Source organism: Ranitomeya imitator, chromosome 2 (genome assembly GCF_032444005.1).
Source record: "Ranitomeya imitator isolate aRanImi1 chromosome 2, aRanImi1.pri, whole genome shotgun sequence".
Classification (NCBI taxonomy): domain Eukaryota; kingdom Metazoa; phylum Chordata; class Amphibia; order Anura; family Dendrobatidae; genus Ranitomeya; species Ranitomeya imitator.
The window spans coordinates 809,390,189-809,416,842 of NC_091283.1; the positions used below are offsets into that span (position 1 = coordinate 809,390,189).

General features: G+C 43.0%; 1 protein-coding gene across 1 annotated transcript in view; it reads left to right on the forward strand.

Annotated features, from left to right (window-relative positions):
- CFAP46 (cilia and flagella associated protein 46) overlaps positions 1-26,654 on the forward strand; it is a 239,476-nt gene that overhangs the window by 190,861 nt on the left and 21,961 nt on the right. The window contains exons 49-54 of the mRNA XM_069753829.1: positions 2,351-2,433; positions 6,372-6,536; positions 12,867-12,946; positions 15,351-15,411; positions 21,832-21,867; positions 22,163-22,265. Of these exons, the coding sequence (XP_069609930.1) occupies positions 2,351-2,433; positions 6,372-6,536; positions 12,867-12,946; positions 15,351-15,411; positions 21,832-21,867; positions 22,163-22,265 (528 nt within the window). The remainder of the gene's footprint in view (positions 1-2,350; positions 2,434-6,371; positions 6,537-12,866; positions 12,947-15,350; positions 15,412-21,831; positions 21,868-22,162; positions 22,266-26,654) is intronic.

The following is a 26,654-nucleotide window of genomic DNA, read 5'->3' on the forward strand; positions in this document are numbered from 1 at the left end:
ACCATGCATTACTTGGCAAAGGAGATGGTCTCCACCATCACTTGTAGGTGCTGGCTGTATTATACAGCTCTCACCATGCATTACTTGGCAAAGGAGATGGTCCCCACGATCACTTGTTTGTGCTGGCTGTATTATACAGCTGACACCATGTATTACTTGGCAAAGGAGATGGTCTGCACCATCACTTGTAGGTGCTGGCTGCATTATACAGCTGTCACCATGCATTAGTTAGCAAAGGAGATGGTCCCCACCATCACTTGTAGGTGCTGGCTGTATCATGCAGCTCTTACCATGTTTTACTTGGCAAAGGAGATGATCTCCACCATCAGTTATAGGTGCTGGCTGTATTATACAGTTGTCACCATGCATTACTTGGCAAAGGAGATGGTCTGCACCATCACTTGTAGGTGCTGGATGTATTATACATCTCTCACCATGTATTACTTGGCAAAGGAGATGGTCCTCATCATCAATTGTAGATGCTGGCTGTATTATACAGCTGTCACCATGCATTACTTGGCAAAAGAGATGGTCCCCACCATCACTTGTAGGTGCTGGCTGTATTTTACTGCTGTCACCATGTATTACTTGGCAAGGAGATGTCCCCCACCATCACTTGTAGGATCTGGCTGTATTATACTGCTGTCACCATGCGTTACTTGGCAAAGGAGATGATCCGCACCATCACTTGTAGGTGCTGGCTATATTATACAGCTCTCACCATGCATTACTTGGCAAAGGAGATGGTCCGCACCATCACTTACAGGTGTCGGCTGTATTATACAGCTCTCACCAGCATTACTTGGCAAAGGAGATGGTCTCCACCATCAGTTGTATGTGCTGGCTGTATTATACATCTGTCACCATGCATTACTTGGCAAAGGTGATGGTCCGCACCATCACTTGTAGATGCTGGCTGTATTATACAGCTGTCTCCATGTATTACTTGGCAAAGTAAATGGTCCCCACATCACTTGTATGTGCTGGCTGTATTATACAGCTGTCACCATGCTCTAATGGCCCGGGGTTGGAGATTGCCATGGTTCTGATGTCGTGGTCAACTCTGATTGATGGGTAACTGGCTGCTGATCTAATGTCTCATTTACTAATATATGGCATAAAGCATGTTGTGGAGGAAATATCTTCATTAGTGCACCAATACCACATTATTCTAGGAATCTTATACAGCCATACGGTATATCTCACATTTTGCTCTGCTCTTTGCACTCACTAAAGCATGACATTCGTTTTTGCATCACTGCAGGTCTGGTTTATTTCTCTGCTTATGTAATTAGTTTTCCGAATAGAGTTATTATTTTTGATTTTCCATTTATTCTTGATGGGAAATCATAGTGATTCCATTTTAATTTTACATTGTATAAAGGGCCCTTTAAAGGGATCATCATAAGAAATTCATGCTGCTCGAACCACGGGCGGCATGAATCAGACACCAGCGGGGATATATTGCAGCCATGTATGTTTTAGCCTGAAGTGCTGCGATGTTTTACAGAAAACAGACTTTGAAAAGCCATCCAGGGATTATGGGGCCGATTCGTAAAGACTGGCATAATGCACGCTCACTAGTGATGAGCGAGTATACTCGTTGCTCGGGTTTTCCTGAGCACGCTCGGGTGACCTTTGAGTATTTGTTAGTGTTCGGAGATTTAGATTTCATCGCTGCAGCTGCATGATTTACGGCTGCTAGCCAGGCTGAGTACATGTGGGGGTTGCCTGGTTGCTAGGGAATCCCCACCTGTAATCAAGCTGGCTAATATCTGTAAATCATTCAGCCGAGGAGATGAAAACTAAATCTCCGAGCAGTCACAATTACTCGGAGACCACCCGAGCCTGCTCAGGAAAACCCGAGCAACGAGTATACTCGCTCATCACTAACGCTATGCCGATATTTCTGAAGTACACGCCACCAAATTTATTCATGATTTCGGAGGCTCTCGGCTGCATTATCACAGTCAGTGTCTGATTCACGCTGCCCGTGGTTCAGCCAGCATGCGTCTACTGTCAGGTTCCCTTTAAAAGAACACTAAACATAGAAAATGAGAAAACAAGCTACAATTCAATCTTCTTGTAATCTGATTTTTTTTTCTTTTGTCTCATATTATAAGTACAATGTGACACATGTATGTAGAAGTCTTCTCTGTGTCTTAGGAGATCAGCCATGTCTCCCTCCTCCTCTTCCTCACTGTCCTGTGTGCGGCTGTTAGACAACTGGCTGCAGCAGGAGCCTTATCTATCTATAAAGTAGAGAAACATTAAGTAATATCTACCGTACATAGTGGTGTTTATGTGTAAAGTGAACATGTCGTGTTTCTGATTTCTTTTTGCTTTGCAGACAGCCATCGCCGCCTCTTTCAGTAACAGAATCACTTAGAGCAAAGTCTAGAGAGAAAGACGACAAGGCTGCAACCACTTCAAGTAGGTATTGTTCGTCGTTCACTATTCCTAAGCCTTTCCTTTACCATCTTTTTCTGGCATCACTACACAAGGCTGCAGCATGGTGCCAGTCGTCTGGCACATGACCATTAAAGGGGTTGTCCGGACCAAGTCAGACTGCAGTCTTATCAATCCCCCCCCCCCAGCGTAGGCACTGTGCGCTGCAGGGATTCTCCGTTTTTTGAGCTGGGAGCGGCGGGTATATATGTGTTATACTTATTCCCGGCTTCAGCCCATCCAAGTGTATGGAGCGAGGCCGCGCCCACTGGCCGGGAGTATGTATAACGCATATATACCCGTGCGTGCACTGGCGGAAATAATAAGTGTGCTGTCAAAGAGTCCAATTTGGACCAGACAGTCCCTTTAATACTCATGTGCGTGCGTTGGGGGAATTCATAAGTCTGCACTCACACAGAGTAATTACAGACTTATCAATTTGGACCAGACAATCCCATTAAAGAGAATTTGTCATCAAGATTTTGCCACCAAATCTGAGAGCAGCACAATGTAGAGACAGAGACCCTGGTTCCAGTGACGTATCACTTACTGGGCTGCCTACTGTGATGATCACTACAGGGCTAGTAAACCTGCTGCTATGTAGTCCTCCATATTAATGTGCTCTGTACAGGCCTACACCTACCACTGATAGACTGCTTTCTTCCTATAGGAGAAGAGTGAACACATAAATCCGCCAATCAGGGGTGTGGGCGGGGTTATACAGAGCTCAGCATTCAGAGAACTGCTAAATATGCAGCAGATAAAAGTTTGATTTTTATCAAAACTGCAGCAAGCAGATCAATAAGTGACACATTTCCTGAATTAGGATCTCTGCTCCTACTTCATGCTGCTCTCAGATGGGGTAGCAAAAACCTGTTGGCAGATTCCCTTTAAGCGCACTTCTTAGCCGCACTGGTCACAAGTCGACCACTTGGAAACAAAGACCAGTACGACCATGAAGCATCAGCGCTGCTTCTGCAGAGGAAAGAATAGGTGTACTTTTTTTTTGTTCTAGAACATTTGATGCTGCTGGAAAATTTTGCAGCCCCCAAAAAATAATTACCGCTGCAAATCTGCTTGGCCTAGTTGAATTCAATGAACTCTAATTTACAGCCTTAGATAATATTAAATAACCTAATAAAAATCCCCATCAGATAATTCATCACAATGATGGAGAGAAACTTCACACCGAAGAAATGAAAGCGGACGTCAGAAAGTAACTGACCTACTTAACCTAATTGGATCTAATTACAGTCAATTAGATCTAACGGCTTTAATTAATACTAGTTTAATTACATCCCTACCTGCCTCACTATGCCGGAGAGAGGAGAGAAAGAAGTGGAAAATGGAGACATATAGATAGATTGTGCTGTAGCGGTAGTTTGGTACAACTACGGTATTTATATAGAGTGCCTGGTAATGTACATTAAGATGTCCACGCAGCGCAAATAGTTAGTGCAGCCGACACTTCTGCATCTGTGAGTATCAGACCACGGAAATCTGTATTGTCTGTCACCACTTAAAGGGGTTGTCACTAGGGCTGTGGAGTCGGTAAGCCAAACCTCTGACTCCTCAATTTCCATGACATAGACTCCGACTCCACCAAAATGGGTTCCAACTCCAACTCTGACTCCACAGCCCTGATTGTCACCAATTTTTTCAATTTAGGTTTTTTTTTTTTTAAATCACTCTCTTCTTTTTTGACTTGTGATTTTCACTGACTTTTTTGAGCGAGATTCATAAAAATTGAGCATCCGATTCATGATTTTTGCGTAAAGACAAAATTTGCCTTTTTTTTCTGTTTGTTTGGGGTTTTTTTTGTGTGACTGTTTTTATGTAAAAAAAAAATCATCAGAACTACCAACTTTCATAAAACTAGTACATTGGAAGGGGTGGGGACTGGAGTAGAGTTACGCAAAGTTTTTTGACTTCTCAAAATAAAAAGTTGCATTTTATGAATCAGTCTAAAACTTTATCTGGAAAAGACACATAAATAAACTTGAAAAAATAAAGGCGTCAATTGTGTTGGATGAATTTGTTGCCAATCAAAAAAAGTCATTAAATTGAGAGCTATCCATTTCCAAGAAATGGAGGAAATGCAATGATAAATCGAGTCTTTACTCTTTAAGAGCTCAATTAAAATAAATGATGAAATCCGTATGGATTGTATAGTATAGCACCTTGTAGCCCAGAAAACGAATGATTCTGTGTCCACAGACAATAAGTCCGATTGTCTCCAACTTGCAAATTGCCGTAACTACAATAGGAAAATGAATTGGATTTCTGGCTGTTGCTTTGAGACCACAATCACTTCCATCATGATATAAAGGGGTTGTCCATGCTTGGGGCACTTAGGCTACTTTCACACTAGTGTCGGCATCAGTGTTCTGTCCCCACATGAGGCGAATGGAGGTGTGGTTGATTAATAAGTGTGAGAGAGAAACGTACCTCCGTATTTCTTCGATGTGAGGCAGACAGGACCAATGCTGCTCAGCGTCCGAAGAGATGATGCACTCCAGGGATTGTGTAATCCAGACTTGTTTATTTTGTAGATCTGGACATACAGCGTATAACTGGTAATACAGAACTTCTCCAGAAATGCAGGGTAGACAGGGTACAGTAAGATGTAGCACCAAGTGTGTCTGCAAGTGTGAGCAGCATGAGAGAGTGGTCGAAAGACTGATGCCTTCCTTAGCCCAGTTCAAAAGCACGTCCTCTCACAACAGAAAGTAAACTGGAAATGGCTGCCAGAGGAAGAGAAGATTTGACCCCTGAACCGGATGTAAGACATGCCCACAAGAAATACATGAAAAACAAGCTGCCATACAGAAAAAGGCCATTGGGTGGCAGCAGAGTAAAATATAACAACATACATGGAAACTGAGGAATATACATGGAACAGCACAGTCAGCCCGTCGCAGTGCGTCGGGCCGACGTACCGACGCATCCTGTGACAACGCAGCACAACGGGGGCAGCGGATGCATTATTACAACGCATCCGCTGCCCCATTGTGAGTTGCGGGGAGGAGGGGGCGGAGTTCCGGCCGCGCACGTGCGGTCGGAAATGGCAGACACAACGCACCAAAAAACGTTAAAGGCAACATTTTTTGGTGCCGACGGTCCGCCACAACACGACGCAACCGTCGCACGACGGTTGCGACGTGTGGCAATGCGTCGCTAATACAAGCTTATGGAGAAAAAACGCATCCTGCAAACAACTTTGCAGGATGCGTTTTTTTCTGCAAAACGACGCATTGCGACGTGCGTTGTATGACGCTAGTGTGAAAGTAGCCTTAATGTGACTTAAGACTTGTGAATCCTCATACTGCGCAGTGTGCTTGCTATCAGGATTCTCCGGGAATGGGAGGGCACAAGAAACCAACTATGCGATTTGCATATATGCCGACTAGACATGTGCGTCCTTACTCTACAAATAAATTGGGCAAGGTTGGATACATGTAGCTGTAATGTGGCCGGAAATATGCAAATCGCATGCTTGCGGTCACATGACAACCCACTGCCGGCAACGGAGAATCCTGACAGCAAGCACACTGCGCTGTATGAGGATTCACAAGTCTGCAGTCACATAAAGTTCCCCAAGCCTGGCAACCCCTTTTAAAGATGATGTTTAGTGTGTGCACAATGCCTTACTATGATTACATTCTTCACTTATTGGATTTATGCACATTATTTCATATTACTTATTTCCATGTTGCAGTAGAAGCCATTGTAAAATCAATCTCGATCTATTTCATGGCTTCCGATTGACTATAGTTTCGGACCTCCTTCTTATTCTGTATAGATTCGTTTTTTTTCAGGGATCATTGCAGGAAAAAAAACTCTTTTGTATTCCATAGACCGTCTTAAGAACTTGCGGAGATTCTCATTTTTCCACTGTAATACAGTTCTTTCAATTCTTGTAGGTGCATCAGTGGACGCCGGAGATTGTATTATTTTGCTGGCTGATAAATCACTTCAGCAGTTCCCATTAGAGTCTCTAGGCATTTTCATGGACGATGGGATCAACTCTGTGTCGAGAGACTTTTCACTTCAATTATTGTACAACAGGATTCATAGAGATCACACAGGTAACAATGAAATGGGGATGGTGCAGCGGTGTTGTAAGTCTGTGTCGACAGGTAACAATGAAATGGGGATGTCACAGCAGTGTTGTAAGTCTGTGTCGACAGGTAACAATGAAATGGGGATGTCACAGCAGTGTTGTAAGTCTGTGTCGACAGGTAACAATGAAATGGGGATGTCACAGCAGTGTTGACAGTCTGTGTCGACAGGTAACAATGAAATGATGTCGCAGCAGTGTTGTCAGTCTGTGTGTCGACAGAAGATAACAATTAAATGGTGATGTCATAGCAGGGTATTCAGTCTATATGTCAACAGATAACAATGAAATGGTGATGTCACAGCAGTGTTGTAAGTCTGTGTCGACAGGTAACAATGAAATGGGGATGTCACAGCAGTGTTGTAAGTCTGTGTCGACAGGTAACAATGAAATGGGGATGGTGCAGCGGTGTTGTAAGTCTGTGTCGACAGGTAACAATGAAATGGGGATGTCACAGCAGTGTTGTAAGTCTGTGTCGACAGGTAACAATGAAATGGGGATGTCACAGCAGTGTTGTAAGTCTGTGTCGACAGGTAACAATGAAATGGGGATGTCACAGCAGTGTTGTAAGTCTGTGTCGACAGGTAACAATGAAATGGGGATGTCACAGCAGTGTTGTAAGTCTGTGTCGACAGGTAACAATGAAATGGGGATGTCACAGCAGTGTTGACAGTCTGTGTCGACAGGTAACAATGAAATGATGTCGCAGCAGTGTTGTCAGTCTGTGTGTCGACAGAAGATAACAATTAAATGGTGATGTCATAGCAGGGTATTCAGTCTATATGTCAACAGATAACAATGAAATGGTGAGGTCCCAGCAGTGTGGTCAGTCTATGTGTCAAAGCAACCACTGAATGGAAATCCATAGTACCGTGTAATACACAGAGGTATGTCATAGTACTGAGAAAATGCATGTAATGATAACATAGTGGAAAGGTAGCGCACACATTGATGTCACAGTGCAAGATAATACACACAGGGATGTCACAGTACAGAGAAAATACAAGAAGTTATTATTTATTTTTAAGACACTGTGATTCCATGATGCTGTATATGAGAAGTGGCTACTTAAAAAATACAGATATAAATTACAGTCAAGAAACTAACAATGACAGACTGGTACAGAAACGTGAGGGCTCTGCCCTTGGGGGGCCTGCAGGATAATGGGGAAGGAGACAGTAGGTTAAGGAGATTGCAGCTGCTTGGGTGGTGAGGAGATTGGTCATTGTAGACTGTAAGAGATGAGTTTTCAAGTTGTGTCTGAAAGTTCTGAATGTGTTGGGGCACAGTATTCCAGAGCATTGGAAAGATTGGGAGAAGTTGTGGAGGCAATTGGGTGAGGAACGTAAGAGTATGGAGGGAGAAGTGAAGGAGGTGTTGTGAGAACCCTTTACTTGTTTGATGCGATCGGGAGATTATTTCAGAGATATGCGGTGGAGACAGATTATGGACGGTTATGGAGGTAAATGTTAGTAGTTTGAACTGTATACGTTGGGGAATTGGGAGCTAATGAGAGGATTAGCAGAGGGGAGAATTGAGAAGAGAGGTGGATTAGTTGAGCAGCAGAGTTAGGGACAGACTGGAGAGGTTGACAATGTTAGCACGGAGGCCACAGTGGTGGATATTGCAGTAGTCGAGGTGAGAGATGATGAGGGCATGCACTAATATTTTGGTATATTGAAGGTTGAGGAAAGGACGGATTCTGGAAATATTTTGGAGTTTGAGGAGCCAGCAGGTGGCGAGGGCTTGGATGTGTGGTCTGAAGGACAAGGCAGAGTAAAGGGTTACTGCGAGGCAGCGGACTTCAGGTACAGATAGGTGAGTTGGAGGAAAGATGATGAGTTCAGTTTTGTCTGCATTGAGCTTTAGGAAGCGATTGAAGAAGTAGGAGGATATGACTGATGGACGCATCGGGATTCAGGATAGCAGAGAGGTAACGTCTGGGCCACAGAGGTAGATCTGAGTGTCATCAGGGTATAGATGGTAGTTGAAGCCATGTGACTTTTTGAGTTGTCACAGGCCAAAGGAATAGATGGAGAAGAGTAGGGGTCCAGGGCAGAGGGGACACCAACAGATAGATGGTGGGATGAGGAGGTAATGTGGGAGTAGAAACATAAATGTGCAGGTAGAGAGGTATGAGGAGATCCAGGAGAGGGCGAGGTCTGTAATACTGAGGGAAGAAAGGATCTTTAGTAGGAGGGATTGGTTGACTGTCGAATGCAGAGGACAGATCTAGAAAGAGGAGTATACAGAAATGTCTTCTTAGCTTTGGCAGTAAGTTGCTGGTCATTTTGGTTAAGGCAATTTCGGTGGAATGGTGGGTGTGGAAGCTGGATTAAAGGTTGTCAAAGAGTAGGTTAGATGAGATGTGAGAGGAAAGTATGAGGTGGACGTGCTTTTCAAGGAATTTGGAGGTGAACAGGAGCAGTGATATAGGTCGATAGCTGGATATAGAGGTCGGGTGAAGATTTGGCTTCTTCAGGATAGGTGTAATTATGGCATGTTTGAAAGCAGAAGAGAAGGTACCAGAAGTTAGTGATAAGTTGAAGTGATGGTTTAGGGCTTGGATAAGTGTGGTGGTGAGGTTGGGGTGGAGGTGGGATGGGGTCAAGTGCACAGGTGGTGAGGTGTGATTTGGAAAGGAGACGAGTAAGCTCTCCTTTAGTGATGGTGTGGATGAGGGCAGGGGTGTGGAATACAATACATAGGGGTTTTGGTGGTTGAGCAGTAAAGATGTTCGTTCCTGATTTGGTTAATCTTGTTGTTGAAGTGTACGGCAGAGTCTTCTGCAGAGATGAGGGAGGTTGAAGGGGGCAAAGCTGACTGTAGGAGGAAGTTAAAAGTGTTTAATAGCTTTTTTGGGTTGCAGGATAAAGAGGATGCGAGCATTGTGAAACAGACCTGTTTAGCAGAGGTGTGGGCCTACTTGAATGTGAAAGTTGCTTGTTTACAGGTGTTGAAGTCTTCCTGTGAATGTGTTTTTTTTCTAGTGCTTCTCTGCAACCCTGGACTCTTGATGAAGTTTTTTAGCAAGGTTGGTGTGCCAGGGCTGTCTATTTCTTCGTCGCACTCCGCGGTGATCGCGAGGGGTGACTGAGTCAATAGCTGTTGTAAGTGTAGCATTATAGAAAACAGTGGTGCTGTCTGCGTTCTGGAGTGAAGAAATGGAGGACAGCGTTTGAATTAAGTCGGAGAGTGTGCGAATGTCTAGGAGTCTGAGGTTTCTGTGAGGATGAGCTAGATGTTGGTCTTGGGGGGCAGGTGAAGAAGAGTGGGAAGAGAATATAAGTAGATGGTGGTCTGGTAGGGAGAGAGGTAAAGTAGTGAGGTTAGATAGGGGGCAGAGGCGGGAGAAGATAAGGTCTAATTTATGTCGGTCTGTCTGGGTGGCCTTAGAGGACCACTGAGTGAGGATAAAGGATGAGCAAAGCCTTGGATTCTGGTTTTCCCCAGTGCATTTGAGACTTTGTGAATCAATAGAGAATGAGTCAAAAGAGTTAGTCGTTGGTTCATGGCTTATTCGCTTCTCTGTTAAAAAAAAAGTTAATTAAGCACCTCATGTTTTTATATGTGTAACAGTAGTGGAATTTGTGTATTCAATCATTGCAGAGTGTTTGTATATACAGTATGTATTTCACCCTTTGCAATCCAAAAGACATAATGTGTGGAATGGCACTAGATTTCCACAGTGTAATCCTGATTTGCAAGAGAAAATGTATTAGAATTAGTAACAATTTGTCATAGAGGCAGCACATCCATGAAACTTTTTATTGCCTGTAGCTGTGTAAACGTATATGTAAAGGTACCGTTACACTTAACGATTTACCAACGATCACGACCAGCGATACGACCTGGCCGTGATCGTTGGTAAGTCGTTGTGTGGTCGCTGGAGAGCTGTCACACAGACAGCTCTCCAGCGACCAACGATGCCGAAGTCCCCGGGTAACCAGGGTAAACATCGGGTTACTAAGCGCAGGGCTGCGCTTAGTAACCCGATGTTTACCCTGGTTACCATTGTAAAAGTAAAAAAAAAAACATTACATACTTACATTCCTGTCGCGTTCCCCGGCGTCAGCTTCCCTGCACTGTGAAAGCGCGGGCCGGAAAGCAGAGCGGTGACGCAGGGAAGCTGACGCTGAGGGAACGTGACAGGAATGTAAGTATGTAGTTTTTTTTTTACTTTTACAATGGTAACCAGGGTAAACATCGGGTTACTAAGCGCGGCCCTGCGCTTAGTTACCCGATGTTTACCCTGGTTACCAGTGAAGACATCGCTGAATCGGCGTCACACACGCCGATTCAGCGATGTCAGCGGGTGATGGGTGATCCAGCAACGAAATAAAGTCCTGATCATTCCCCAGCGACCAACGATCTCCCAGCAGGGGCCTGATCGTTGTTCGCTGTCACGCATAACGATTTCGTTAATGATATCGTTGCTATGTAACAAAAAGCAACGATATCGTTAAGGAAATCGTTATGTGTGACGGTACGTTAAGGCTTCTTTCACACTTCCATCGGCAGGTGGCCGTCAGAATGCGTCGATGCGACGTATCAACGGATGTCTTAAAAATAGTGCAAAACGGATGCAACGCATCCTGTGTCCTGACGGATGCCTCGAAGTAGGCGCTGCCTGAATTTCAATGTATAAAACTCTGGAGAGAGATCCCATGACTAGAAAATGTTTCCAGGCATGCTCAGAATAGAAAAATGGAATACCATAGGCTTCCATTATAGCCAACGATGGACAGCGCAGGACCCGTCGCTGACCAATTTTCCGACGTGCAGAAAAAAGTTCCAGTGCACAACGGATGAAACGGAGGGCTATCCATCACAATCCGTCGCTAATACAAGTCTATGGGAAAAAACAGGATCCTGCAGAGAAATTTGCAGGATCCTGTTCTCTCAAAAATCGACGGATTTCGACGGGAGCTAAATGACGGAAGTGTGAAAGAGGCCTTACGTATGTGTTGTGCAGTTGAAATGCGGTAATGTACTCAAGCATCTCCATCTTCTCAAGTTTCCAGTGGGGCTCCAGTCCTCTTCTCACTCATAGGATGGAAATTTCGACTCGTTGGATCACACTCGAAAGTGGCTTTTACAATGGACAGGTGCTTCTCACAAAATTAGAATATCATCAAAAAGTTAATTTATTTTAGTTCTTCAATACATATAGAGTCATTACAGAGTGATCTATTTCAAGTGTTTATTTCTGTTAATGTTGATGATTATGGCTTACTGCCAATGAAAACCCAAAAGTCATTATCTCAGTAAATTAGAATACTTTATAACACTAGCTTTAAAAATTATTTTAAAATCTGAAATGCTGGCCTACTGAAATGTATGTTCAGTAAATACACTCAATACTTGGTCAGGGATCTAAGGGTCTAAGCCATAATCATCAACATTAACAGAAATAAACACTTGAAATAGATCACTCTGTAATGACTCTTTATAATATATGAGATTCACTTTTTGTATTGAAGAACTGAAATAAATTAACTTTTTGATGATATTCTAATTTTGTGAGAAGCACCTGTAAGGCCGGGATCACACATGCGAGATACGTCCGAGTCTCGCATGGTAATCCTCGGCCCTGCCGCCTGCACTCCGGAGCGGAGCGTACATACATGGAGCCGCACGCTCCGTCCCTGAGTGTCAGGTGCAGGTCCGGGGATTACCATGCGAGACTCGGACGTATTTCTCGCATGTGTGATCCCGGCCTCAGTCTGTGTTGTGTCAGAACTTGGCTCCATATTCTTCCAGCTCACACATACAGCCCTGTGTGATCCGGGAAAACGGAATTGCCATCATATGGATGAGAAGAGGACTGGAGCAGCGCTGGAAACTGGAGAAGTCTGTGATCGGTGAGTATATTACCGCACTAACACTAAACTATATAAATATTTTTGCAGGTATAGATAATAAAAAGTTTTGTGGCTGCACTTCTTTAAGTAATTATATTTTTTATTAGTCGGCCACTAGACTGAATGTTCATCATGACCTATTTTGACATAATAGGGAAGCAATTTGCTTTGTATCTGTAGCTATACATCTTTATTGGCAGCACGGTAGGGTTACACCAGATGCATTGTTTAGAGCCAGCATGTGTAGATACAGTACATAGTTTTGCATTTCTCTTTGATAAAAGCACAGCAGTGTCTGATCAATCCTTTTATTTGCCAGCTTAGGCTTTGTATGTGTGATTTCTGCTCTAGATATTAACAATTAATGACTATACTTGCTGTGTTGACCTAAAGAAACCATTTTCTGACGTATTCTCTGTGTTGATCGTCTTTAGAAGATGCAGAAGGAAAGCGAGATGTGAAGAGCGCAAAAGAATCCAAACAGAGAGGGGATCAGAGGAAGAACATAAAAACTGTGAGTTCACCTCCTTCTATGAATGTATATAATGTAGTGGATGTGCGAACCGCTGACAACTGACAACAAAGTGATTGATGGAGAATCCGCAGCCTTTGTTCCTTCTTGATAGAGTTCAGGATGTACAGTGGAGATGAGGCTCCGTGCGCATTAATAAATCCCCTCTATAGCATTTCCCGGATTATTGCTTTAGTCCTGTCGAGTGTAGTACTAGCCCACTTGCGTAACCCAACTTCATTTTCATCTTCACAGCATTTTTCATCTAATAGATTGCAGAAAGGAAGCCAGATGAGAAATATTATCAAGAAATGTCTAAAGAAAATCGTTCGAAGTATTGTAGATGCCATTCAAGGCATATTTACACATAATGCAGCATGTTATGAAATTAAAGGGAACCTGTCACCCCAAAAATCGAAGATGATCTGTGGCCACCGGCACAGGGGCTTATCTACAGCATTCTGTAATGCTGTAGATAAGACCCCAATGTATCCTGAAAGATGAGAAAAAGAGGTTATATTATACTCACCCAGGGGCGGTCCGGGTCCGATGGGCGTCGCAGTCCGGGTCCAGCGCCTCCCATCTTCATACGATGATGTCCTCTACTTGTCTTCCTGCCGCCGCTCCGACGCAGGCGTACTTTGTCTGCCCTGTTGAGGCAAAACGATTCTCAAGTGTCTATTGAAACTTCCCATTGACTTCTGTTGTAAAGTTTAGAGCATCTTCAGAGTGGAAAACACCTGAATATTGGCCTGTTAGTCAGGATTGCTATTTCTAAGATAGATGGCATCAGAGACCCCGCTCTCTTCCTGTGGGATGAGTCCATTTTCATTTAAAGTATTAAATGAACAGGGATTGCAATCTCCTTCCATTGGAGTTTGTAAGCGCTGCTCTGAAGATCTCCATCTGTGCAAGCGCCGCCCCTCGGCAGACATTTTACTGGATTCCACCGCATAGGAAACCATGGAACTGCGGGGGCTCTGGCCGTTCACAAAATATCGGCAGAGCCTCCGCAGCACTGCCGAACACCCCCGCAGCACCACCTGACACCTTCAGCACCACCGGACACTCCCTCATCCCAGCCCTCGGCCTGCAGTAACAGTACCCGTAAAGTATATCCGCATTATAAGACGCACCCTCATTTTTTCCCCAAAATTTTTTGGGGAAAAAGTGCATCTTATAATCCGAAAAATACGGTATATGTCTTTGTACCGTGTTAGCCAGTAGAAAAATATTTAGATTTGAGAGTCCTCAGTGGTCGATACCTTTTTAGTGTTGTGTATAAATATGTGATTCTTCAATTTTGTATTAGTCTATGCCTGATGAAGAGACCTGAGTAGTCTCGAAAGCTTGCAATTTGTTACTATCTTTTCAATTCTAAATATTTTTTTAGAAGATAGGATATTTGCACAGGGGTGCATCTGCCACAAATTTTCCATACACCGTGTATTACAGTTCCAGTATTGTAGAATTTATGAAATGTCTGTAACACAATGTCTTATTCTAGAGCAATCCATGCTTTACTTATTATGTAAAAGAGCTGTTAAATCTATGACATAGATCTCTCTCAGAATCTACTTGCATACTTGCAAATCTTATTTTAAATGAAAGCGGACATTACAATTATGAGACAACTAACTAAGGCTACGTTCACATTTGCGTTGCGTTGGGCGCAACCGCAGCGACGCATGCGTCATGCGCCCCTATATTTAACATGGGGGGGCGCATGGACATGCATTGGGCTGCGTTTTGCAACGCATGCATTTTTTCTGCCGCAAGCGTAGGGCGCAGAGGACGCAGCAAGTTGCATTTTTTTGCGTCCAAAATTCAGCAAAAAAGGACGCTGCGTTTTAGCGTGCGTTTTGTTGCGTTTTTGTTTGCGTTGTGCGTTGCGTCTCTGACGCAACATCGCACAACGCAAATGTGAACGTAGCCTAATAGAACAGTAGTACTTAACTTTGTCTCCTTACAAACATATTTGCTGCAGCTCTCACTGCAGCTCTCACAACTCTGCTTTTGCAGCAATATTTCAGCACTGTCCAATGGAAGCTGAAGCTGAGAAGAACCTGCAGATGTCAGTTATAGTCTCACACAGCTCTGCAGTGAGATCAGGAGAGCAGCCATTACATGTCTCATACTCATTACGCTCCCTTTTATTTAAAATAAGCTTTGGAGGCAGATTCTTAGTGAGATCTGTGATCCTCTCACAGCATGGAACAGCTCACTTACATATAAGAAAAAGGTGAATTTCTTTAGAATATGACTTTGGTTCATCGATATCAAGGTTTCATTTTTTTAAGCTTTCTATGCACTGCATGCCCATATAGACCTCTGAGGATGGTTGATCCTACTGACAGATTCCCTTTAAGTATGTGTTGAGTGACCCATCTTTTCTTATGTTTTGTAGGTACCCATTAATCGTGTTCTACCAGCGAACTGTATGCCAGTGGATACTCATGGCTTTAAATGTATCCTTTATCAATAAGTTTTTTCCAGCGTCCTGTTCAAGTTCCTGTCACAAAGTTTCTGTCAGCAACTAATAAAAGGGCAACAAACAAAACAGATAGTCACTAATATAACAGCCATCAAGGAAAAAATAAAAAATGTGCATAAAATGAGGAACACACATCCCGAAAATAAACAAAATACCATACAGTTAGGGCCAGAAATATTTGGACAGTGACACAAGTTTTGTTATTTTAGCTGTTTACAAAAACATGTTCAGAAATACAATTATATATATAATATGGGATGAAAGTGCACACTCCCAGCTGCAATATGATAGTTTCCACATCCAAATCGGAGAAAGGGTTTAGGAATCATAGCTCTGTAATGCATAGCGTCCTCTTTTTCAAGGCACCAAAAGTAATTGGACAATGGACTCTAAGGGCTGCAATTAACTCTGAAGGCGTCTCCCTCGTTAACCTGTAATCAATGAAGTAGTTAAAAGGTCAGGGGTGGATTCCAGGTGTGTTGTCTTGCATTTGGAAGCTGTTGCTGTGAGCAAACAACATGCGGTCAAAGGAACTCTCAATTGAGGTGAAGCAGAACATCCTGAGGCTGAAAAAAAAGAAAAAATCCATCAGAGAGATAGCAGACATGCTTGGAGTAGCAAAATCAACAGTTGGGTACATTCTGAGAAAAAAGGAATTGACTGGTGAGCTTGGGAACTCAAAAAGGCCTGGGCGTCCACGGATGACAACAGTGGTGGATGATCGCCGCATACTTAATTTGGTGAAGAAGAACCCGTTCACAACATCAACTGAAGTCCAGAACACTCTCAGTGAAGTAGGTGTATCTGTCTCTAAGTCAACAGTAAAGAGAAGACTCCATGACAGTAAATACAAAGGGTTCACATCTAGATGCAAACCATTCATCAATAACAAAAATAGACAGGCCAGAGTTAAATTTGCAGAAAAACACCTCAAGAAGCCAGCTCAGTTCTGGAAAAGTATTCTATGGACAGATGAGACAAAGATCAACCTGTACCAGAATGATGGGAAGAAAAAAGTTTGGAGAAGAAAGGGAACGGCACATGATCCAAGGCACACCACATCCTCTGTAAAACATGGTGGAGGCAACGTGATGGCATGGGCATGCATGGCTTTCAATGGCACTGGGTCACTTGTGTTTATTGATGACATAAGAGCAGACAAGAGTAGCCGGATGAATTCTGAAGTGTACCGGGATATACTTTCAGCCCAGATTCAGCGAAATGCTGCAAAGTTGATTGGACGGCGCTTCATAGTACAGATGGACAATGACCCCAAGCATACAGCCAAAGCTACCCAGGAGTTCATGAGTGCCAAAAAGTGGAACATTCTGCAATGGCCAAGTCAATCTCCAGATCTAAACCCAATTGAGCATGCATTTCACTTGCTCAAATCCAGACTTAAGACGGAAAGACCCACAAACAAGCAAGACCTGAAGGCTGCGGCTGTAAAGGCCTGGCAAAGCATTAAGAAGGAGGAAACCCAGCGTTTGGTGATGTCCATGGGTTCCAGACTTAAGGCAGTGATTGCCTCCAAAGAATTTGCAACAAAATATTGAAAATAAAAATATTTTGTTTGGGTTATGTTTATTTGTCCAATTACTTTTGACCTCCTAAAATGTGGAGTGTTTGTAAAGAAATGTGTACAATTCCTACATTTTCTATCAGATATTTTTGTTCAACCCTTCAAATTAAACGTTACAATCTGCACTTGAATTCTGTTGTAGAGGTTACATTTCAAATCCAATGTGGTGGCATGCAGAGCCCAACTCGCGAAAATTGTGTCACTGTCCAAATATTTCTGGCCCTAACTGTATATACTCGAGTATAAGCCGAGATTTTCATCCCATTTTTGTGGGCTGAAAGTCCTCCTCTCGGCTTATACACGAGTCATACCCAGGGGTCAGCAGGGGAGGGGGAGCGGGGGCTGTCTAATAATACTCACCTGCTCCTGGCGCGGTCCCTTCAGGTCCCTGCTTTTCCGGCATCAGCAGCTTCTTCCTGTAGTGAGTGGTCACATGGTACCGCTCATTACAGTAATGAATATGCGGCGGTGGAGCCGCATATTCATTACTGTAATGAGTGGTAACGGTGACCGCTCAGTACAGAGAGAAGCTGCGGCACGCCAGGAGCAGGTGAGTATAACGGGGAGGGAAGCGCTGCGCGATATTCACCTGCTCGTTCCGGTGCCGCTCCGTCTTCAGCGTCTTCTGCAGTGATGCTCAGGCCAGAGGGCGCGGTGACGTGGTTAGTGTGCGCCCTCTGCCTGAACGTCTGTGCAGAAGACGCTGAAGATGGAGCGGAGCCGGAACGAAGTCAGGTGAATATTAAAAGTGCCGGGGGACTGAGTGACGGAGAGGTGAGTATGTGATTTTTTTTTTTTTTTATCGCAGCAACAGCAAATGGGACAAGTGTCTGTATGGTGCATCTTATGGGGCCATAATGTTTGTGCAGCACCATAATGGGGCAAGTGTTTGTATGGGGCCATAATCAACATCTGTGCAGCACTGTATTGGGCAAGTGTCTGTATGGAGTATCTTATGGGGCCAGTAACGTTTATGCAGCATTATATAGGGCAAATATCTATATGGAGTATCTTATACGATACGATACGATATGATACACTTTATTGATCCCGTGGGAAATTATGGTATCACAGCAGCACAACTTACATCATAAAAATCATAAAATGAATTACTTAATTGACATGACAGTTTGTTGACAGAAGGACATTATACATTAGAATAGGACATACACAGCGGGTGAACTGAAAAGTAGAAGAAATAAAGTGGACAATCACCTTTATGATTTAACCCTAATGTTATTGTTGTACATCCCCATAGCAGTTGGCACAAACGATTTCCTAAATTTTTCCTTCTTACACCTCAGAAGTATTAGCCGGTTACTGAAGGTGCTCTTCTGTCTCATGATTAGCTCATATAGTGGATGTGCATTATTGTTCATAATTGTCATACACTTTCTCAGAGTTCTTCTCTCCACTAGCTCCTCAAGAGAGTCCAGATTGCAGCCGACAGCAGAACTTGCCTTTTTAATAAGCTTATTCAGCTTATTAGCATCAGAGGCCCGCACACTACTACCCCAGCATATGATAGCAAAAAAGATGGCACTTGCCACCACAGACTGGTAGAACATTTCTAACATTTTGCTGCACACATTAAAAGACCTGTTTCCTTAGGAAATACAGTCTGCTCATCCCCTTCTTGTAGACAGTCTTTGAATGGCATCTCCAGTCCAGTTTGCTATCCAAATGGACCCCCAAATATTTGTAACTCTCCACCTGCTCTACCTCCTGACCAGCAATAGTGATCGGTAAGCATTCCATCTTTATCCTGCTATAGTTGGCCACCAACTCCTTGGTTTTCTTCACATTTAGTTGTAGATAGTTACCATTGCACCAATCCACGAAATTCGACACCACCCTTCTATATTCCTCATCCCCCCCCCCCCCCCGATCTCCCCTAATACAACCCACAACTACGGAGTCATCCGAAGATTTTTGAAGGTGGCAAAGATCAGATTTATACTGAAAGTCTGAAGTATACAGTGTGAATAGAAAGGGCGCAAGCACCGTTCCCTGGGGGGCACCTACACTGCTCAGTAATCTGTTTGACACAACTGCTCCCATCTGTACAAACTGTGGCCGATCTGATAGGTAGTCAGTTATCCAATTTCTCATCCCCACCTCCACCTTCATATCAGTCATCTTTTTGTGTAGCAAAGGTGGCTGCAGGGAATTAAATGCACTCGAGAAATCAAAGAACATCGCTCACACCGTGGTTCCGTCAATCTCCAGAAATGAATGCACACTATGTAACAGAGAAAGAATAGCATCGTCCACCCCCAATCTATGTCGGTAAGCAAACTGAAGGGGATCGATAAAAGCGTTAACCCTCGGTCTTAAGTGAGCAAGAACTAATCTTTCCAAGGCCTTCATAGCATGAGATGTTAAGGCTACAGGACGATAGTCATTTAGGGTTGCAGGAGAAAAAGTCTTGGGTACCGGCACCAGACAGGAAGTTTTCCATAACACTGGTACCCTCTGTGGGGCCATAATTAACGTTTGTGCAGCATTATATGAGGCAAATGTCTGTATGGGGCCATAATCAACGTTTGTGCAGCACTGTATGGGGCAAGTGTCTGTATGAAGTATCTTATGGGGCCATAACGTTTGTGCAGCACTATATGGGGCAAATATCTTGATGGAGCATCTTATGGGGCCATAATTAACGTTTGTGGAGCATTATATGGGGCAAGTGTCTGTATGGAGTATCTTATGAGGCCATAATCAAGGTTTGTGCAGCACTATATGGGTCAAATGTCTTTATGGAACATCTTATGGGGTCATAGTCAACATTTGTGCAGCATTATATTGGGCAAATGTGGGGCCATCTTATGGGGCCATCATGAACTGTATGGAGCATTATATGGGGCTCCTGATTCAATATGGATATTCAAAAACACTTAACCTACTGATGTCTCAATTAATTTTACTTTTATTGGTATCTATTTTTACTTTTGACATTTACCGGTAGCTGCTGCATTTCCCACCCTAGGCTTATACTCGAGTCATTAAGTTTTCCCAGTTTTTTGTGGCAAAATTAGGGGGGTCGGCTTATACTCGAGTACAGTATATACGATAAGTCACTTTGTTGTCTTTTTTTTAAATATACTAATATAAACCCAAAAAATTAAAAACATTTTAAAACACAAATACATGCATGTTACATCAACCTGTCCCCAACATAATGGACAAAAGGTGAGATGAGAAATTACCTATACATTAACTCATAAATATGAGTTCAACAGCCCGGGAATACCATATCCTGTTGAGCAAACAAACTGGTGTGTCCTCAGTAGCAAATCCCTGATGTGTCCTGAGGAGCAAACAACCTGATGTGTCGTTGGGAGCAAGCGATCTAATGTGTCATGGGGAGCAAACAACCTGATGTGTCCTGGGAAGCAAAGCGCTCTAATGTGTCATGGGGAGCAAATGACCTAATGTGTCATGGGGGCAAACAACCTGATGTGTCGTGGGAAGCAAGCGATCTATTGTGTCATGGGGAGCAAACAACCTGATGTGTCGTGGGGAGCAAGCGATCTAATGTGTCATGGGGAGCAAACAACCTGATGTGTCGTGGGGAGCAAGCGATCTAATGTGTCATGGGGAGCAAACAACCTGATGTGTCCTGGGGAGCAAAGCGCTCTAATGTGTCATGGGGAGCAAAGGACCTAATGTGTCATGGGGGGCAAACAACCTGATGTGTCGTGGGAAGCAAGCGATCTATTGTGTCATGGGGAGCAAACAACCTGATGTGTCGTGGGTAGCAACTGATCTATTGTGTCATGAGGAGCAAACAACCTGATTTGTCATGGAGAGCAAACAACCTGATCGGTCATGGGGAGCAAAGGACCTAATGTGTCATGGGGAGCAAACGACCTGATTTTCTTTATGGAATAAATGATCTGGTATGTCATGGAGAGAAATAATGTGAAGCTTCCTGGTGGGCAATTTATCTGATGTGTCCCTGGGAATAAACAAGCAGGTGTATCCTTGTGCGCAATTGACCTGCTGTATCCCAGGGAGCAAACAACTTGGACATTACCCATACCCCTGCTCTACAGGATACACTAGATCATTTGTTCCTCAGGGCACTACAGGTCACTTGCTCCTCAGAGCACACCAGGTTTTTTTCCCAGGATACACCAGGTCACTTGCTCGTCAGGGCACATCAGGACGATTGCCCCGATGGTACAACAGGTCATTTGCTCCTCAGGGCACATCGGGTTGTTTGTTCCTCAGCATACAAACCAGATCTTTTCTGCCAAGGACGCCCCAGGTCATTTGTTCACCAGGACACATCACATCGTTTACTTATCCTTTTTTTTATCACTTTCTGCCAAGCTGCCATATTGTTGATTGTATGTATTCCACGGCTGTATTTTCTGTAACTTGTCAGCTATCTTGTTTGATGTTTTATCAGCCTTTATATCGTTGCTTTTCTTGAGAGATGACCATTGTTACTTGTCTATGATGCTCTATCGGAATCTGAATTATTCTCCGGGTTTAGCATTCATCTTTTTGAGTTAGGGTATGGGTAGTTTCCATGATGTTGGGGAGGGGTTGGTGTTTTCACATATCTATACGTCTTAAATGTTTGTCAGGTCTGCGTTGTCTTTTCGTATAATATACTAATAAAGTAACTTATTTTGTTTATTTTGGGGATTTGAGGTCCTCATTTTATACATACGGTATGTTGTTTTCTTGCTTGATTACTCTTCATAGACACATGATATTTATAAATGGCTGGTTTAGGCTTTAGAAGAATGTAACTCTTCGTATTGTTCTTTATAACCATTCTTCTTTAACTTTAATTAGATATTGTGGATCCTTACAATGACATAAGAGAACCGGGTGAGGGATATATAATAGCATTGTATGCGCAGTATATTTACAGAGTAATATTTCTTTGTCTGTCTACTTTGTGCAATAATGACGGCTCTATAGACAATGCCTTTCTCTCGTCCACTGAAAAGCCCAGTAAATTTTACATTTCTCTGCATCGATTTACATATGGATTTATTAACGCCTAATGTTGGTAAATACATAAGACCCCTGATCCCTATTTTAGTTTATGCCTGCAGAATGAAAAGGTTGGTATCCAGGAGCTCAAAAACTCAATTTTCTATTCCCTTTTGTCTCTTTTCAGAAATGCTGAGCCCAGTCTATAGAATGAATGAGCTCCTTGTAAAATACAGCCAGCAATTTGCCGCTAATTGGGAAGGAATTACAGGCAGTTCACACGTGCCCAGGTCGGCGCTAAGCTGAGGATTCCAAAATTGACTTTTTAGTGTCAATACAAGAGAGTCAATGTGGTTTTTTGTTAGATTTTAACTGTTTTTAGGCCACTGTTTTATTGACATCTGCGCAGTCGATATTGTGCACCTCAATTTGCAATGTAAAGGTGCATTAAAAGTCACAAGAAAGTTTTTTTTAACTTTTCAATTTTAACTTTCAAAAAGATGAGCTTATAGAAACTACAGTAGCTCTGGCTGAACTTGGGGGTATTGTGGACTGACCAACCAGTGCAGTTTACCATATCGGACAGAGACTATAAACCGCCTCACTCATTCCAGCTTACAGCCGGGAAACCTCCTATATTTCAGGTCATATACATTGACGCTATATGGCGGCGTTCTCTCTGTGCTGCCATATAGCGTTGCATTACAGAGCATTGCTATAGAATACCTTGTATATTGTATCGTATGGAGCATGCCACAATTTTGTTTACAGCCATGAAACCTTTTGATACATTAGTTAATTATGACATCTTCCGTTAATTATGACATACAGAATTATGCCTACATTGAATAATTATGACATCCTTTTATTATGTCATCAAATAATGACATAATCAAAGAATTGTGAAATCAAAAGTTAATTATGACATCATCAACCCAATGATGACATCATCACTTAATTATTACATCATCAAATAATTATGAAATCATAAGTTATTTATTACATCATCAGTTAATTATGACATAATTAGGTAATTATGACATGATCAAATAATTATGACATCACCAGGTAGTTTTTGACATCATCAGTGGGCTCAGAACTTTTATGGCAGATAATAAAGGAGTGTATTTTAGCCTCGATTTGAGGGGTTTGCATTGATAAACTTTTTTTTTGTCTGTGGGTGCCATGCCAAGACACAAGCTTAAGGGCTTCCTATAACCATCAACAAACTTCTTACGCCTCTCACCTGGAATTTTGGAGCACTCTTCTTTTGCAAACTGCTCCAGGTCGCTCATATCTGCCTTTGTTTATGTGGATGCTGGAAAGGATATGCCAAAACAATACAAAACTAAAAAGCACCACCTACAAAAGGAAATAAATGCAGCTGTTATGCCTGCATTGCTATATCATAGCTATGTAATATGTGACCATTGAATACATGAATATTCCGTTACTCCATTACTGCTATGTACACCATAATTATAAAATGGAAATACATAGCGCATAGTTTGGTCAAATAGTGTGTGCCAACGCCAAGATGGTCTCTTGATCTGATAGCATAGGTTCTCATCTACAGTCACATCTTCAGAGATGGTCTTTGGCAGACGGGTGCATACGACGTGGCCAAATTGTGCCAGAAGTATCTCCATCCTATAAGTACAGTCTATGCAGCAGTAATGCAGTTCACAATTTTCACATGTTGCATGCTCAGAGTGCGCTTGTATAGGTTTGTGTGTTGCAAAGCATTTCTCAGGCCACCCCCATAATCATGTGCAAAAAATAGATGACAAAATACACAATCAGAAAATAACAACAGCATAGACAAAATGTTTACATTTCAATATCTGTTTCCGCCTTTTAAAAATAATTAAGATGATACATTCCCTTTAAAAAAAAAAGCTCAGATGTCTGAAAGGTAATTTGTAGTTATTGGTCACTTCTGGTGGACGTTGGTATCCGCAGCAGCTGTGAGGCTGTGTGCACACGTTCCGTATTTTTCGAGTTTTTTTCGCTATAAAAACGCGATAAAACCGTGAAAAAAACGCTCACATTAAGCATCCTATTAATAGCATGCAATCCGCATTTTGTATGCACATGCTGCGTTTTTTCCGGAGCGGAAACACATTCTGGAAAAAATGCAGCATGTTCATTAATTTGCGGAGTTGCGGGGATTCCTCACACATAGGAATGCATTGATCTGCTTACTTCCCGCATGGGGCTATGCCCACCCTGCGGGAAGTAAGCGGATCATGTGCGGATGGTACCCAGGGTGGAGGAGAGGAGACTATCCTTCACGGACTGGGCACCATATAATTGTTAAAAAAAGAATTAAAATAGTGATATACTCACCTTCTGATGGCCCCTGGAGTCCTCCCGCCTCTCAGCGGTGCAGGCGGTGGCTTCCGTTCCCAGGGATGCTTTGTGCGAAGGACCTGGGATGACGTCGCGGTCACGTGACCATGCCGTCATCCCAGGTCCTTCGCACAAAGCATCCATGGAAACGGAAGCCGCCGCTTGCACCGCTGAGGAGATCGGGGAACGTCGGAAGGTGAGAATAACCATTTTTTAATTTTTTTATTATTTTTAATATTAGATCTTTTTACTACTGATGCTGCATAGGCAGCATCAATAGTAAAAGTTGGTCATACTTGTCAAACACTATGACAAGTGTGACCAACCTGTCAATCAGTTTTCCAAGCGATTCTACAGATTGCTTGGAAAACGCAAGCATTCTGCAAGGTAATTACGCTTGCAAAACGCTAGTGTTTAGCGGGAATACGCATGCCAATTCTGCATGCGATATACCCGCGGCAAGAGTTGCAGAATTGCCGTGGAAATTTCCGTGGCAATTCTGCAACGTGTGCACTTAGCCTGACGCCTTCTTCAGATAGTCCTAACAGAGACAGCACTTGTAATAATTGTGTTATATGGAGCCTAAAGGACTCAGTGATTACATGATGGTCCCCAACATATTCCCAATACTATGCCTTATTGGGCACTATCACGCGGATTGATCTGTACAGCCTTTGTTTACCAGACCACTTAAAGAGAAACGTTTTTTCGACTTTCCTTTGATCAGTTGCAATTTTAATACAACCCCTGTCAAGAATTATGGAATCACCGGCCTTGGAGGATGTTCACTCAGTTGTTTAATTTTGTAGAAAAAAAGCGGATCACAGACATGGCACAAAACTAAAGTCATTTCAAATGGCAACTTTATGGCTTTAAGAAACAATAAAGAAATCAAGAACAAAAAATGTGGTAGTCAGTAATGGTTACTTTTTTTTAACCAAGCATAGGGTAAAAATTATGGAATCACTCAATTCTGAGGAAACAATTATGGAATCATGAAAAACAAACAAACAAAAAACACTCCAAATCATCACTAGTATTTTGTTGCACCACCTCGGGCTTTTATTACAGCTTGCAGTCTGTGAGGCATGGACTTAATGTGTGTCACACAGGACTCTTCATCAATCTGCCTCCAACTTTCTCTGGTTGCTGTTGCCAGATCAGCTTTGCAGGTTGGAGCCTTGTCATGGATCATTTTCTTCAACTTCCACCAAAGATTTTCAATTGGATTGAGCTCCAGACTATTTGCAGGCCATAACATTGACCGTATGTGTCTTTTTTTCCAAGGAATGTTTGCACAGTTTTTGCTCTGTGGCAGGATGCATGATCATCTTGAAAAATTATTTCATCATCCCCAAACATCCTTTCAATTGATGGGATAAGAAAAGTGTCCAAAATATCAACATAAACTTGTGCAATTATTGAAGACTAGATGGTGGCCTGATTCTAACGCATCGGGTATTCTAAAATATGCATGTCCACGTAGTATATTGCCCAACCACGTAGTATATTGCCCAGCCACGTAGTATATTGCCCAGCCACATAGTATATTGCCCAGCCACATAATATATTGCCCAGTCACGTAGTATACAGCACAGAGCCACGTAGTATACAGCACAGACACGTAGTATACAGCCCAGTCGCGTAGTGTATTGGCCAGTCACGTAGTATATTGCCCAGTCACGTAGTATATTGCCCAGTCACGTAGTATATTGCCCAGTCACGTAGTATACAGCACAGAGCCACGTAGTATATTGCCCAGTCACGTAGTATACAGCACAGAGCCACGTAGTATATTGCCCAGTCACGTAGTATACAGCACAGAGCCACGTAGTATACAGCACAGACACGTAGTATACAGCCCAGTCGCGTAGTGTATTGGCCAGTCACGTAGTATATTGCCCAGCCACATAGTATATTGCCCAGTCACATAGTATATTGCCCAGTCACGTAGTATATTGCCCAGTCACGTAGTATACAGCACAGAGCCACGTAGTATATTGCCCAGTCACGTAGTATACAGCACAGACACGTAGTATACTGCCCAGTCACGTAGTTTACTGCCCAGTCCCGTAGTATACAGCACAGACACGTAGTATATTGCCCAGCCACATAGTATATTGCCCAGCCACATAGTATATTGCCCAGCCACGTAGTATATTGCCCAGTCACATAGTATATTGCCCAGTCACGTAGTATACAGCACAGCCACGTAGTATATTGCCCAGCCACATAGTATATTGCCCAGTCACGTAGTATACAGCACAGAGCCACGTAGTATACAGCACAGACACGTAGTATACAGCCCAGTCGAGTAGTGTATTTGC